Below are 14,173 nucleotides of genomic sequence, written 5' to 3'. Positions count from 1 at the left end.
GTTCCTGAGTAGTGGTCAAAGCAGGAGGGCTGGGAGCCCCAGAACTTTCTCTTCTTGCCCAGGAACAAGAACTGACAAACCATCAGCCCTTTCCTGAGGGTGTGTGTGTGGGCTGAGGGCAGGTCTCTCTGACATGAAGGTAACCCCCTCCAGCTCCAGCTCCAGCTCCAGCTCCAGCCTGGTGTCCCTCCTAGGTCTGAGCAATTGGATGCAGCACTTCTCTAGGGGATTCTTTTTTATTTTATTTTTTAATCTTATTGAGTTTATTGGTACTTTTTAGGTATGCAGTACAGTTACAACCATCATTGGGATCTTGTACCTTTACACGACAGGTCTTGGTTCTCATTTTTCCCTTTATCCCTTCCCTCCACCCCCTCTACCCTCCCCTATTTACAAACACTTTGTTTCCATTTTTTCCTTTTCTCATATTTTTTCTTGTCCCTTATTTCCTTTCCCCTATTCTCCCCACTTCCCTAGGGGATTCTTAGTTGAATTTCTCCCCCAACCCACACACAGGTGGGAGATTGTTCTCTCTCCTGTTCCTCCTCAGTAATTTCACCTATTGCCCAAGCAGGCCTTGAACTCAGGATCCTCGTGCCTCAGCCTTGGGAGTTGCTGTGATTACAGGTGTATGCTACCACACCTGACTTCTCTTTTTTTCTAGGTTCCTTCAGGAATTATGAAATTTCCTTTGTTCCAGGCTTTAGAGCTGCTGCCCAATTTAGCATCTGGGTGTTAACTTCAAAAGGGTATCTGACACCAAGGAAGGGAAGGGACAGAATGAAGGAGGGAACATGTCCAGTAGTTGGAAATGTTGCTTTTGGGTAATCTGCACAGAGACACCCTCCCCTTGCCACAGGGGTGACTGCAGGGCTGCATTCCACCTGGAGGGTACCAAGGGACTGCTCGTAGCTACCTTTTGGCCTCCAAAGGCCTTCTTGCCTAGTTGTGTGTTCCTTGGTGCTGTCCTAGAACTAAGGAAAGCCCAATTCTGGTGGTGTCCTCTTCCAGGAACCCAAACTAGAAACTGCCATTGCATGTACACACACCTGGGTGCTGGGAAGGAGACAAGGGAGGGAGACCTTAGCTTCAGGCGGCATCATCGAGGCAGTCAGCAAATAAAAACACTCCAATTTCCTTTCTAGATTTTAATTTATTTTAAAAACTTGGAATGTACAGTAAAACAAAAGTAAAAAGGCAGAAAATCTCAGTTCTCAACCAGGAGCAATGAAATTTTATACATCTTTCTAACCTCTTAAGATTTGAAAATATTTTTGCGGCCAGGGATTTAGCTCAGTGGTTCTGCTGCCTGCCTTGCAAGCACAAGGACCCGAGTTTGATCCCTGGTACCAAAAAAAAAAAAAAAAAAAAAGATTTGAAAATATTTTTGAGTAGGTAGTAATATATGCAAATTGTACAAAATTCAGAAGGTATAAATTCCCTTCCTCTTACCCTTCTCTTCTTCAAAGACAAGCAATTACTGGGATAGTATGTTGACACACATGCATGTGTAGAAATGTACTTTTCCCCCTCACAAATGGTTGCATTCTCTTAACACTGTTCTACATCTTGCTTTTGTCACATAATATGCCTTAGAAATCTTTCCATTTTGATGTACTGCCTTAACTCAAAAAAGTCCTGCAGTCTTTTCTATTTCTTTTGAAATAAACTCAGTTTATTTCATCAGACCTTAATTGGGGGACATTTTGACTGTGTGACTAGTTAACTGTTAGAATCAGTGTTTCAGTGTCTATAGTTAACATACCTCTTTAGGCTTGTGGAGTAAATCTAAAGTATAAATTAGTTTAAGTAAAAATGCTGGATCAAAATGTAATTTTTTTCTAGAAATTTCCAAATTGTCTTCCATAGAGGTTGTGTATGCCAGTACCTCTGCTTAGTGCCAACTTATTCATTCTCAGAACAATAGCAATTAATCTTTCTTGGTGTTGTAAACCATATTCCGCTGTGCCTCTTAATGCATCTTCTTGTTCAGTTCTAAGAGTGGACCATTAATATTTCCCATTTAGCAGATAAAAGAATTGAAGCAGAAAAAAGTTTGGTCCCTTGCTTGTAATTCTGTCAGTTATTCTGGCTTCTAGCTCAAGGTCAGCACAACTGAGCTTCCCTGCCTCAGGATAGTAACTTCCAAGCCAGACAAGCTTTTCTTTGGAAGACATTAGGTTCGTAATTTTTTTTTTTTTCTAAGGCAGACAGCACAACCACTGAGCTAGATCCCCAGCCCTTAATTTTTTTTTTGTTTTAGTTTCATGTAATGTCAGCACTCTGAGAGGCTGAGGCAAGAGGATCACAAGATTGAGCCCAGTCTCAGCAACTTAGCAACCCTGTCTCAAAATTTAAAAGGGGAAGGCTGGGCGTGGTGGTGCACGCCTGTAATTCCAGCATTCAGGAGGCGGAGGCAGGAGGATCGCTGTGAGTTTGAGACCAGCCTGGACTCTTTGGGAGGTACTGTGGACCCTTGACTTATGAACTCATTTCATCATGAGAGCTGGTTGTAACTCAGGTTGGTCAGTTGAAGGCTCAGGCTCCTCTACATAGCCTTCAGTCTCTCTCCTGTATACATGCTGATTTCAGTGTCCTTAGAGAGACATTGGCCCAGAATTTCTCAACTAACCCCATACAGCAAAGGATGTTGCAGTGTTCCTTCCAGAACTCTGTAAGGATTAAATCTGTATCTGAGACTATCTGGAAACATAAGTGGCTGGCATTCAGGTTGTAACTCAAGACTTTAGTTGTAAGTTAAAACTAAAATTCCAGACCTATCCGATGTTGTTTGTATGTCAGGCCAGTCATAACTTGAGGGTCCACTGTAACTGGGTCATGCATGGATTAGTGGATTACTAAATTACTGTGGGAGTGACTTTGCTATAAAATTGAGCACTCCATCACTTGCTTACTCTGTCTCACACAATGTCACATCCTCTGCCTTGTTAGGATACAGCAAGAAGCCCCTCACCAGATGCCAAGCAGATGTTGGCACCATGCTCTTGGATTTCCCAGCCTCCAGAATTGTGAGCTACATAAATCTCTTTATTTTTTTATACTTACTGGGTTTGTGGTATTCAGTTATAGCAGCAGAAAATGAACCAAGACACCCTGCTTTAGAATCATTGTAAAAATCTCATCCATGGAGTGTTTTATTTATTTTTCATTTAATTCATTTTTAATTAATTGTAATTTGTAATTAATTGTACCAGGGATCAAACTCTAGACCTTGCCCTTGCAAGGCAGGCAGTTGCACCACTGAGCTGATTCCCCAACTGTGAAGTGTTTTAGAGCACTTTGACATTCATTTATGGCAGTAACCTGCCGAGCTCTGTGCTAGATATTTGACATACACTATGTCATGCACATGTTTTTCACAAAAACTTGTGAAGCTAGTAGGTAGCTATTACTATCCACAGTTGGTTTATTTTGTTTTTTTCAGAGTTTTCCCCCAGCCTAAGGAAGACTGGGTAGAATGTTGGTCTACATGGCCTCTCTTTAGCTGTGATCTCCTTTGGCTCAGAGAATTAAGTCAGCTTCGGGCCAGGTCCCAGGGGTTCCTGGTCTATTGTTCTCCTTTATTCCTTAGATCTGAAAACACTTCAAGGCTTGAGAGGAAGTGCAGTGAGTTGATTCTCATGTACCTGGAGAAGAAAATGTAGAGACGACGGAACCACAAGAGCTGGCTACGATGGCAGGACATGGCTTTCTAGAAAAAAACAGAGTACCAGTTACGGACACTTTATTTCCATTACTTTCAGATCTGCTTTCTCACTCTGAAATCTTTCCTCCCTCTAACCCACTGCACGCTGTAGCTTATCTGGCATCTTCCTGTAGCATGTAGACTGGTCTCCAGCACTGCCTTGCTTCCCATCTCCTTACTCCCCTGTGGTTACAGCAGATGCTCCTAAGAACACGCAGGGCACTTGTTGCCAGCACAATACCACTGGTGGTCTGCAACCATCAACTCAAAGTGAACAATGCTGGGAGTTAAATGCTATTATTATTAGGTATTTTTGTGTGTTAATTTTTGTCTTTTTGGTATTGGGAATTCAACCCAGGGCCTTCCCATTGAGTCACATCCCTACTCCTTTTTTAGTTTTTATTTTGAGACAGGGTTTTGCTTGGTTGCTAAGTTGCCCACGCTGGGCTTGAGTTTGTGATCCTCCTGCCTTGGCCTCTCAGAATTCTGGAATTATAGGCATACACCACCATCCTTAGCTATCACTTGTTTTTGGTACTGGAGATTGAACTCAGGGCCTTGCATTGGTGAGGCAGGCATGTGCCCGATTGAGCCAAATCCCCGGCCCTTAGCTAACGCTTTTTTTCCCCCTCCTTCTTTAAGATAGATGAAGACACTCAGCAATCTCAAATAGCTAGTAGGTGTTGGAGTTGAGATTCAAACCCAGGGCCATCTGATTGACTCTATAGCCTATATTCTTAATCACTTGCTCTACTACCTCACTTATACAATACAAACAGGGATGTTATATAAGAGGAAGAGACGGGCTTGGGGATGTAGCTCAGTGGTAGGGTCCTTGCCCGTGATATGTGAAGTTCTTGGGGGACAGTATATGTTGTCCTTCCCCACCCTCCAGCAGGGGAATATATATTATCTTGTTATTTTAGTTCAGTTTTTTTTGTTTTGTTTTATTTTTTTTAATCTCCATGGTGCTGGGATTGAACCCAGAGCCTTGTGGATACTGGGTAAACACTATCAATCACTGAGCTATATCTTTGCCTTTTCCCTCTTCCTTTTTATTTTGAGGTGGGATCTCACTAGGCTGGTGTTTAACTTGCACTCCTGTGGTCCCAGCCTCCTAAATAGCTAGGATTATAGCTGTGCACCATCATACATAGCTCTAGTTCAGTTTTTAGACACATACAGCAACTAATTTAACTATATATGACATATACAAAAGATTTTCATTTTTCTCTAAGTACTATAACTGCTTAAGTTAATATTGTTGCAAAACTTTAAGGAACTCATTAATTATCAGAACATACATGACTTTAGAAGGGTGAGCATACCTGTGATAGTCAAGCTTTAGATGATACAAGGAATTGGAGCAGAATTATCACCATAGAGTATATTCAGGCAATATACTATATATCATCTTTTCCACAGGAAACAAGTAAACATTAAGTAGATTTTATTATCAGAAGCAAAAAAGGATATGTGAACTCACAATAGAATTAGAATTTTGACTAACATAATAAAAAATATGTTAACGATACCAATGGGAGAAGGGATGACCTTTATACAGTTCAAACTACTAGTTCTCTCTCCTTGGAATACTCATCATGTTATAAGGATTTCTTACATCATGACACCCAAGTGGCCTATCTAATCTTCCAGTGACTTAGCACCCATTCAGTAAGATGGGCACTTAAAGAGAAATTATTTATTTATTGTCAGTTTAGTTTTTCATTAACTATATATTTTTTGTTGGTTTTGTTCAAAGTTTCTAAGGGAATACTGAAAAAAATATCAAAATTATGTGCACAGTTTATATTTTTGTTTTTCTCCCTCTTCTGGAGCATTTTCACTACCTGTCTTTCAAAATGCTGATTTTACTGGTGATATAGTACTATATCATTTATCTACTAAATATTAGTCCCTATTTTTGCTACTCGAAATTACTAATGAACATTCTTACACATAAATTTATAGACTCATTTTTGTTCATTTCCTTTAAATTCTAGAGAAATGTAAATTATTGGGCCACAGTATGGATTATACAAGTAATACATGATTATAAAAATATTTAATATTTTAAAAGAAAAAATGAAACATACCTTAAAGCTCATCATTTGGAGCCGGGGATTTAGCTCAGTGGTTCTGCCACCTGCCTCGCAAGTGCAAGGTCCCAAGTTCGATCCCCAGTACCAAAAAAAGAAAAAAAAAAAGAAAAAAAAAAAAAAGCTTTAACTGTGATTTGTAATTTGATCCTTAACCACTTTGCTAGCAAAAGTTACTTTTCAAAAAATAATTCCATTGTTCTGACATGGTGAATGCAGGAAATTGATGCTTCCTATTTGGTACACATAGCCATGACAGAAAAACATAAAGAGAATACAAAAAAAAAAAAAAAAAAGACATTAATGGGTGAAAATTAAGATCAACAGCACCATGAACAGACAGAATGTAAACACAGGAGTGAGTACTGAGGTGGAGGTTTGCCAATTAGGGACTTTGCTAGACAGGAGACCCCCTACTTAGAGGTCAGAGATTGGAGGGGGAAGGGTCTCCTTCACGTGTGGAATAGCACTGGGGGAAAACAGTGCCTGCTGTAGTGCAGATAGCAGAATGCAGGGACAGCAGCACTGAGCCTTGGTAACTGCTGAATCAGCGAGGGACCTGATTCTGGCCATTCAGCAACTGCAAAGTTCCTAGATGGGGAGGGTCACAGAGGAAGAGGAGGATAAAATCCCCATACTCAACAACTTACAGTACTTTTCCCCAAGTTAATGAATGGACTTTGACACAAAGTAACCTAATACAAAGACAGAAATGCTAACAAAATCAGCATTTGAACCATAAATATATTCTAGATGAAAACAGGCTTATAGAACAGTTTATCTACACTAAAATAATTAAATCTAGGATGTTCAAATAGCTAAATAAAGGAAGAAAAACTGGGCCAGGGATTTAGCTCAGTGGTTCTGCCTGATCTAAGTTCGATCCCCAGTATAAAAAAAAAAAAAAAAAAAAAAAAAAAAAAACGAAATAGTTCGATCCCCAGTAAAAAAAAAAAAAAAAAAAAAAAAAAGATAAAACTAAGAGAAAAAGAAATTATGAGAAAAACATGCAACAGTGGTACACAGGAGATTTTAAAATGACAAATTTTGGAAAACCTATGAAATAGAGAAAAATTTAGAGGGAAAATTAAGAAACAGCCAGGCATGATAGCCTATAACTGTAATCCCAGTTACTTGGGAGGCCGAGGAAAGAGAATTGCAAGTTTGAGGCCAGCCTGGGCATCTTACCAACACCCTGTCTCAAAATAAAAAATAAAACGAAAAGGGCAGAAAAAACCCCCACAAAATGGGCTAGAGTGTGGCTCAGCTCAGTGATAGAGCACTTGCTTAGTAAGAGGCCCTGGGTTCCAACCTTAGCGTTGAAAACAATAAAAAAATAAAAAGATACAAAGCTGAGATTAGTAGGACCTGTTAGGTGTTTACTAGGAGTCCTGGAGAGAGAATGAAAGGAAGGCCACACTAGAGGCAAGTGAAGAGGAATCAGGTGAAGTGCTAAGTGTGGGTGCTCAGTTTGAGAATTCTAAGCAGAATCAGGTGAACAAGATCTTCCATAGCCACACTACAATAAAACAGAAGGGCCCAGAAATAAGTGATTTTCACATACAGAAAGATTATATAACACCAGGCTTTCAGGAGCATAGATGCTGCCAAAGATAAAGGCAAATACAGAGAGTCATCCTCCAAAAGTGAGGCATGCTAGTACACACCTGTAATCCCAGCATTCTGTGAGGCTGAGGTAGGAGGATCTGAAGTTCAAGTCCAGCCTGGGCAATTTAGTGAAACACTTGTCTCAAAAATAAAAATAAAGGAGGGCTGGGGATTTAGTTCAGTGGTTCTGCCACCTGCCTTGCAAAGCAAGGACCCAAGTTCAATCCCCGGTAACAACAACAACAAAAAAGTCACCAAAGAACTCAATGCATTAGAACCAGCCTGTACTCAAGTTTCCTGACTAGAAATTGAGTGAACCGGCACCTATTTTGCCGGGCGTGGTGGCTCACGCCTTTAATCCCAGCTCTCAGGAGGCTGACACAGGAGGATTGCTGTGAGTTGACCAGCTTGGGCTACATAGTGAGTTCCAGGTCAGTCTCAATTACATAGTGAGACCCTGTCTCAAAAAATAAGTAAGTAAATAAATAAATAAACATAAAAATAAAGGGCTGGGGATATATCTCAGTGTAAAGGCCCTGGCTTCAATATCTAGTAAAAAAAAAAAAAAAAGCGAAGGGGAAATAAACTATCCTTTCCAGCTAAACTCACTGAAAAGATAGAACATTTAAACATTCAAAGGCTAAGAGAATTTGCCTTTAGACTCTCACTAAAACAATTACTGAAGAATTGTTAGGGCATTTAGCTCAGTGGAAGAACACTTGTCTGGCATGCCCAAGGCCCTGGGTTTAACCCACAGCACTGCAAAACAAAACGCCAGCAGCAAAATTACTAAAGAATGTGCAGCAGCAAAAGAGGAACCAAGAAGAAATGTGTAAGAATGATGGGGCCAAGAATCAAGCATATACCAGTTGTAGACTAAGCTACAGTAAGGAGAGAGTAGAGCAGAACTGATCATGTGCAGTTAAATGTGCAAAGTTCTTGTGCTAAGGATCACAAATTACTGAATAACTCACTTATTTGAATTTTATAGTTATGGAGCTGGATGTGGTAGTGGAACAAACATGCCTGAAATCCCAGTACTCAGGAGGCTGAGGCAGGATGATTGCCATGAGTTCTAGGTCAGCCTGGACTACATAGTAAATTCAGGGACAGCCTGAACTACAAAGCAAGACTTTGTCTCAAAATACAAAACAAAATAAACTTTATAGTTAAGGGTGACATTAAAATTTTAGAAGTCACCACACAAATACCATCTGTAGCTGGTAAAAAAAAGAGGGAGAGCCAGCCATGGTGGTGCACACCTGTAATCTCAGCACTCAGGAAGCTAGAGTTTGAGGCTAGCCTGGGCTGCATAGAGAGTTTAAGGTTAGCATGAAGTAAATATTGAGACCCTGTCTCAAAAAACAAAACAAAACAAAACAAAAACAGGACTGGGGATATAGCTCAGTGGCACAGTACTTGGCTGGCAAGTACGAGGTCCTGAGTTCAATCCCCGGTACCCCCCCAAAAGACACAAAATAAAACAAAACAAAACCAAACACACAACCCCTCCCCCCAAAAAAAAGCAAAAAGGGGGAAAGGACTACGGAAAACTTGACCAATTCCACAGAACTCAAGAAAAAGGGAACAGTAAACAGAAAACAAGATTGATTAGAAAAATAAGTCTAAATATATCATTAGCTACAAATAAAAATGGAACAAATATGTCTGCTATCAGATATTTCATAGCAGTTTACAGAAAACACAACTAAAAATCACAATAGAAAGCTAAAAATAAAAGGATTGAAGGAAAAAAAAAGATAAGCCACACAGAGACTAGCCTAAACAGGGATACTACAGAAAAACAAAAGGAATATAGCTTTGATCTTTTATCTACCTAAAAGCAAATAAAGCAAAAATTGACAAAAAGCTGATAATGAGAAAAATATGGCACTAAATGTACTACAAAAAGGACACACTTTTCCAGTGTGAGAGGTGAAACAAGTAAATGGACAAATACAGGTGCAGAGTGGGAAATCTTTCTATAGTTTTATCAAAAAATAATAAGCCAAAATAAAAAAATTAGTAAAGATATAAAAGTTTTAACATAAATACTAAACTTGACCTATTAGCTCTGTCTAGAGCCCTGAATGCAAGAAGTAGAGAATACATGTTATTGAAAGGTATACATGTTGATTTAGCATTTATAAAAATTGATTATAAAGTTTATAATCTAGGTCACTAAGGAAATCTCAATACATTTTAAAAAATTAGTGTAACACATTTACTGACTACAAAGCAAGTAAATTATAAATCAACAATAGGACTACGTATATACATATATCCAGTCAATTTGCAATATTTATGGTAGTTACAGTCGATAAAGTCACTGGGAATTCTGAATTTGTGAATACCAGGCCATTGCTTCTAGTGAATACCTGGGATTAGGTTCCTGTGAACTTCTGGTCACAGCCTTTTCCTAAATTCATTAATATATCACCCTGTTTTACATGTGTTTCTGTTTAAAGACAGTTAATATATACTGTTTATTTATTAGGACTGCACTCTTGGTTACAGCGCTATACCTCATGCCTAAATGAAGTTTACCTAATACAAGTTTTCTCCATAAGGTACATCATAGTGTCTTATGCTTAGGGACACTAGTCGGCTTCAGCAGCACAGTTCAGCCATTTAAAATAGCAAAATCACAAAAAATGTGCCAATGAGAAAAATGTGACACTAAATATACCACAAAAATGACTTTTTTTTTTTTTTTTTGTGAAAGCTGAAACAAGAGAGCAGTGCTGCCTTGCTAAATCTCTGGAAACATGCATGTGTACTCAGGTGGTTCAAAGTTTTCACTGCCTTGTGAGTGCACATGCCTGTGAATGACCAAAAATGCAAAGCTAATATTGATCTTGAAGTAACAAATTAATTAAAAAATAACTATAATTATTTTAAAATTATGACAACGATGATGGTACTGGGGCTGAAACCAGGGCCTTTTCACTGAGCTATGTCCCCAGCCATTTTTAATTTTTCAATTTAGAAATAATGTTTCACTAGGGTGCAAATTTGCCCAAGCTGTGCTCAAACTTGGAATCCTGTCTCAGCCTCCCAGAGTGCTGGGATGACAGATGTGCACCACCATGCTTGGCTAACTGTGTGAGTGTGTGTGTCTTTATAAGGTACTGGGGATAGAACCTAGGGCCTGGTGCATGCTAGGCAAGCACTGTACCACTGAGCTACATTCCCAGCCCACAAATTTTTTTTTTCCCAGTACTGGGGATTGAACTCAGGACCTTGCACTTGCAAGGCAGGCACGGTGCAAACTAAGCTAAATTCCTGGCCCCCACAAATAAATTTTTGAAAGTGCATTTACAAATATTATAAATAATAAGGACCAACATACATGTTTGTAAATTCTAACACACACCCCAAGACCTTATGGATTGAAAATAAATTCAAAATGTAAGCTATAAAGGAATACTTCAAAGGAAATTATAGTATATGTTTTAAATGTCTGAAAATGAAGAAAGCTATTCTTTCAAGTATATGTGATTTAAAAAGAACAGAATAAGAAATGAATAAAGTAGAAGAGAAATACAATAATAAAGGACAAAAATTAATGAACTGTTGGCTAGGCATGGTGACACACACCTGTAATCCCACTACTTGGCAGGCTGAGGCAGGAGGATCACCACAAGTTCAAGGCCAGCCTGGGCTACGTAGTGAGTTCAAAGCCAGTCAGAACTACATAGTGAGACCCTGTCTCAAAAAAGAAAAAAATAAATATCAAAGCAAAAAAAAAAAAAAAAATAAAAAAAAAAAAAAAAATAAAAAAAAAAAAAAAAATAAAAAAAAAAAAAAAAATAAAAAAAAAAAAAAAAATAAAAAAAAAAAAAAAAATAAAAAAAAAAAAAAAAATAAAAAAAAAAAAAAAAATAAAAAAAAAAAAAAAAATAAAAAAAAAAAAAAAAATAAAAAAAAAAAAAAAAATAAAAAAAAAAAAAAAAATAAAAAAAAAAAAAAAAATAAAAAAAAAAAAAAAAATAAAAAAAAAAAAAAAAATAAAAAAAAAAAAAAAAATAAAAAAAAAAAAAAAAATAAAAAAAAAAAAAAAAATAAAAAAAAAAAAAAAAATAAAAAAAAAAAAAAAAATAAAAAAAAAAAAAAAAATAAAAAAAAAAAAAAAAATAAAAAAAAAAAAAAAAATAAAAAAAAAAAAAAAAATAAAAAAAAAAAAAAAAATAAAAAAAAAAAAAAAAATAAAAAAAAAAAAAAAAATAAAAAAAAAAAAAAAAATAAAAAAAAAAAAAAAAATAAAAAAAAAAAAAAAAATAAAAAAAAAAAAAAAAATAAAAAAAAAAAAAAAAATAAAAAAAAAAAAAAAAATAAAAAAAAAAAAAAAAATAAAAAAAAAAAAAAAAATAAAAAAAAAAAAAAAAATAAAAAAAAAAAAAAAAATAAAAAAAAAAAAAAAAATAAAAAAAAAAAAAAAAATAAAAAAAAAAAAAAAAATAAAAAAAAAAAAAAAAATAAAAAAAAAAAAAAAAATAAAAAAAAAAAAAAAAATAAAAAAAAAAAAAAAAATAAAAAAAAAAAAAAAAATAAAAAAAAAAAAAAAAATAAAAAAAAAAAAAAAAATAAAAAAAAAAAAAAAAATAAAAAAAAAAAAAAAAATAAAAAAAAAAAAAAAAATAAAAAAAAAAAAAAAAATAAAAAAAAAAAAAAAAAAAAAAAAAAAAAAAAAAAAAAAAAAAAAAAGAGGCTTAATGTTTCTGCTCAACATGCATTCTCAGCATCTAAAGGTGCCTTTTAGGGATAAATTTTATTGTGGAAAATTATCTTTGAGTTTTGTTTTTTTTTTCTTTTTGGTACCAGGGATCGAATTCAGGACCTTGCACTTGCAAGGCAGGCAGCGGTACCACTGAGCTAAATCCCCAGACCAATGTTTGAGTTTCTAACAAAGCAGTTCGGTTTTATTCATTGCTATTTTTCTCTTCGTGGTGGATTTAGGTCTACTAGAGGTTGTACCAGAAGACAAACTGGAACAATTCTTCGCAACCTGCATCTCCCCAACTCATTGTTCCACTGCCAGCTAAGAGTTTTTACCAGGAGAGCCTCAGTGGGCCTGCTCTTCCTCAACTGGCATAGCAGGCCACCCTCACTAGTTCTCTACAGAAGGTCCTGGAAGGTCTGAATTCTTTATAGACTCATTGTGGGAGCATTGCTCCAGGTATAACTGTAAAAAACTGGTAAAACTGAATGTTCAAAGAGAAAAGATACCCGAAGTATTTTATAGTACATCTGTACAGTGAAATATAAGGCAGCCATTACATTTTGAATATTTACACAGGAGAAAGTGTTCATAGTATTTTGTTAAAGCAGATTTTATATAGCAAGAGTTACATTTAACTCCTTATATATATTTGAAGAGTATAGCCCAACATTAACAGTTACTTCTGAGTGGTGGGATTGCAAGTAATTTTTATTTTCATTTTCTTCTTACTTTCTGGATGCCTTTATATATTTCTAAGTTTTCTACAGTGAGCATGTCATTCTACAATGAGCAGGGTTTTAAGAAAATTCTTATCAGATAAAAGGTCAAAGTCATTTAAGTCTATGCTTCCCACATTCTAGCTGGCCGGGTTCTAAACTCAGGGACAGATGCTGAGCCCCTGTGAAAGTTCTTTGAGAGGGGCCTGTGCGGGGTTTTGAGGAGTCAGGCCCAGGAATTCGCACTGCTCACCTTGGCCCGTGCCACTTCCTCACTGGTGAGCACGAAGAGGACACCCTGCGTATGCAGCAGAGACCAGGGCAGATCCAGAAGGGAGAGGTATTTGCGCAGCACATTCACAGATTGAAGCGTCAGTACAGAACACCCTGGGTGGAAAAGGGGACAGAGAGAAAAGCCTTGTTGCTCCCAGCCAGATCTTTCTCTGAGCACAGGCCCTGTCCCCTGTGGCCAAGGGGAGGGCAGGCCAATTGCTATGGAGTTTCCAGGTGGCTCTGTGGCACCAAACCTGCTTTTTGCCCATCATTCTCACAGCTAGGAAGGGTGAAGGGGCCACAAAAGACCTGGTGGGCCACCCTCTAGGTCACTGCTGCCTTAGCAAGAAGAGGTAGGAGACTAGAGTTTGAGATCTGGCTACTTCAAGGCCAAAAGAAACAAGGATTTTTTCTTTTTTTTTTTTTTTTTTTTTTTTTGAGACAGGGTCTCACTATGTAGTTGAGACTGACCTGGAACTCACTATATAACCCAGGCTTGTCTCAAACTCACAGCGATCCTCCTGCCTCAGCCTCCCGAGTTCTGGGATTACAGGTGTGTGTCACCACGCCTGGCTTAGAAACAGGAATTTCTATATTGGGAGGCCAGAGACCTGCTCAAGAACTGATATAGAATCTGTTCTCTAATCTATAAAATAACAGTATGATACAAATAGCATTGATATAAGAATCAATAAATTACAGTCTTGTTCCAAAGACCACACAGCTTGTTAAGTTCAGTAACCCAATGCAGAGAGGTCGCATACTACTTATGTTTTCATTTGTTGAATCTTCATATCATGCCTATGAGGTAAGACAGACCAGACGTTGGCTTAAAGGTGTTAAGCAGGGGTCCCATGCAGTTAAGTGGAGAAATGGAATCAAATACCTGCCCAAGGGTTAGGAATTGTTGTGCTAATTACAATTATTAGTTGGGGGATGGGATGTGAGTTTAGATGGACAGACTGGCAGAACACCAGAGGCTGGAGAGACCTATCCTGTGAGAAAACTAGACAGATGTGAGGGCAAGCCTGGCCTCTCAGCACATCTG

General features: G+C 37.1%; 2 protein-coding genes across 5 annotated transcripts in view; one reads left to right on the top strand and one right to left on the bottom strand.

Annotated features, from left to right (window-relative positions):
* The window catches only part of Cenpv (centromere protein V), a gene marked incomplete at its 5' end in the record, with an annotated part of 62,529 nt that extends 59,356 nt beyond the window's left edge, over nucleotides 1-3,173 (top strand). The window contains one exon of the mRNA XM_033762769.1: nucleotides 2,953-3,173. Coding sequence (XP_033618660.1) covers nucleotides 2,953-3,134 — 182 coding nt within the window. The remainder of the gene's footprint in view (nucleotides 1-2,952) is intronic.
* The window catches only part of Pigl (phosphatidylinositol glycan anchor biosynthesis class L), a 72,401-nt gene continuing 61,294 nt past the window's right edge, over nucleotides 3,067-14,173 (bottom strand). Inside the window, exons 6-7 of one of the 4 annotated variants that reach the window (XM_010611502.2) lie at nucleotides 13,106-13,239; nucleotides 3,067-3,712 (exon numbers count right to left, since the gene is read on the bottom strand). In XM_010611502.2, coding sequence (XP_010609804.1) covers nucleotides 3,569-3,712; nucleotides 13,106-13,239 — 278 coding nt within the window. In that variant the 3' untranslated portion in view covers nucleotides 3,067-3,568. Of the gene's footprint in view, nucleotides 3,713-5,819; nucleotides 5,853-11,084; nucleotides 11,122-13,105; nucleotides 13,240-14,173 lie in introns of those variants that run through there. The other 3 variants (XM_010611516.2, XM_010611526.2, XM_033762766.1) reach the window with 3 other exon arrangements.

Source organism: Fukomys damarensis, unplaced genomic scaffold, assembly GCF_012274545.1.
Source record: "Fukomys damarensis isolate Sample0158 unplaced genomic scaffold, DMR_v1.0_HiC HiC_scaffold_13, whole genome shotgun sequence".
In the NCBI taxonomy this organism is placed as follows: domain Eukaryota; kingdom Metazoa; phylum Chordata; class Mammalia; order Rodentia; family Bathyergidae; genus Fukomys; species Fukomys damarensis.
The sequence above is the reverse complement of the archived record's forward strand: the minus strand, read 5'-3'. Positions and strand labels throughout refer to the sequence as shown.